Below are 640 nucleotides of genomic sequence, written 5' to 3'. Positions count from 1 at the left end.
TTCAGGAAGTCTTTGTGGCCTATAAAAAGGAAAAAACTGAGTCTGGAAAAGCCCTGACTGAGCAAAGCGAGAAACTCCAGGATCAAGTGACTGAACTCCGCTCTGAAAACACCAAGATCTCCACACAGCTGGAGTTCACCTCCAAACGGTATCCAGTCATATGGTTCCTTTGGTCCTCATGGTTTTCTCAAATATAGAATCCTTAATTTATTTTATGTGGTGTGTATGTCAGGTATGAGATGCTCCAGGATAACGTGGAGGGCTACCGTAAGGAGATTGCCTCTCTGAATGAGAAGAGTCAGAAACAGGCTGCAGCAATTCAGCAGAGTGAACAGACCATACACACCCTCAACCAGGACCTCCGAGCAGCAGCTGAGAAACTCTCCATTGCTGAGGTGTCTTAATTGATTCATTCACTCAAGTGCAGGTGTCTCTGTTCAGTCCAAGAGTTCAGTCTAAATTGAATTAATCATCTATGTCTCTATTTCAGTCTGAAGCAGAGAACCTGCATAAAGAGAGAGACATGTTGAAGATGGTGGAGATCAGACTGACCCAGGAGAAAGAGTCCTTCCAGGCCCAACAGCTTGGCCAAAACATGCTGCTGACCAACCTCAAATCAATACAGGTGACAAGTGCTTTT

The 640-nt window shown here is 44.8% G+C and overlaps 1 protein-coding gene across 1 annotated transcript; it reads left to right on the top strand.

The window, feature by feature from the left end:
* Positions 1-6: 6 nt before the first annotated feature.
* Positions 7-625, top strand: LOC107682292 (nucleoprotein TPR-like; the record flags this gene model as incomplete). Its single annotated transcript, XM_016478578.1, has 3 exons — positions 7-148; positions 233-395; positions 491-625. Coding segments are annotated over exons 2-3 (291 nt in total), but the record flags the coding sequence as incomplete, so codon positions are not given.
* Positions 626-640: the final 15 nt, after the last annotated feature.

This window comes from Sinocyclocheilus anshuiensis, unplaced genomic scaffold (assembly GCF_001515605.1).
Source record: "Sinocyclocheilus anshuiensis isolate Anshui unplaced genomic scaffold, SAMN03320099.WGS_v1.1 C32020851, whole genome shotgun sequence".
Taxonomy (NCBI): domain Eukaryota; kingdom Metazoa; phylum Chordata; class Actinopteri; order Cypriniformes; family Cyprinidae; genus Sinocyclocheilus; species Sinocyclocheilus anshuiensis.
The sequence above is the reverse complement of the archived record's forward strand: the minus strand, read 5'-3'. Positions and strand labels throughout refer to the sequence as shown.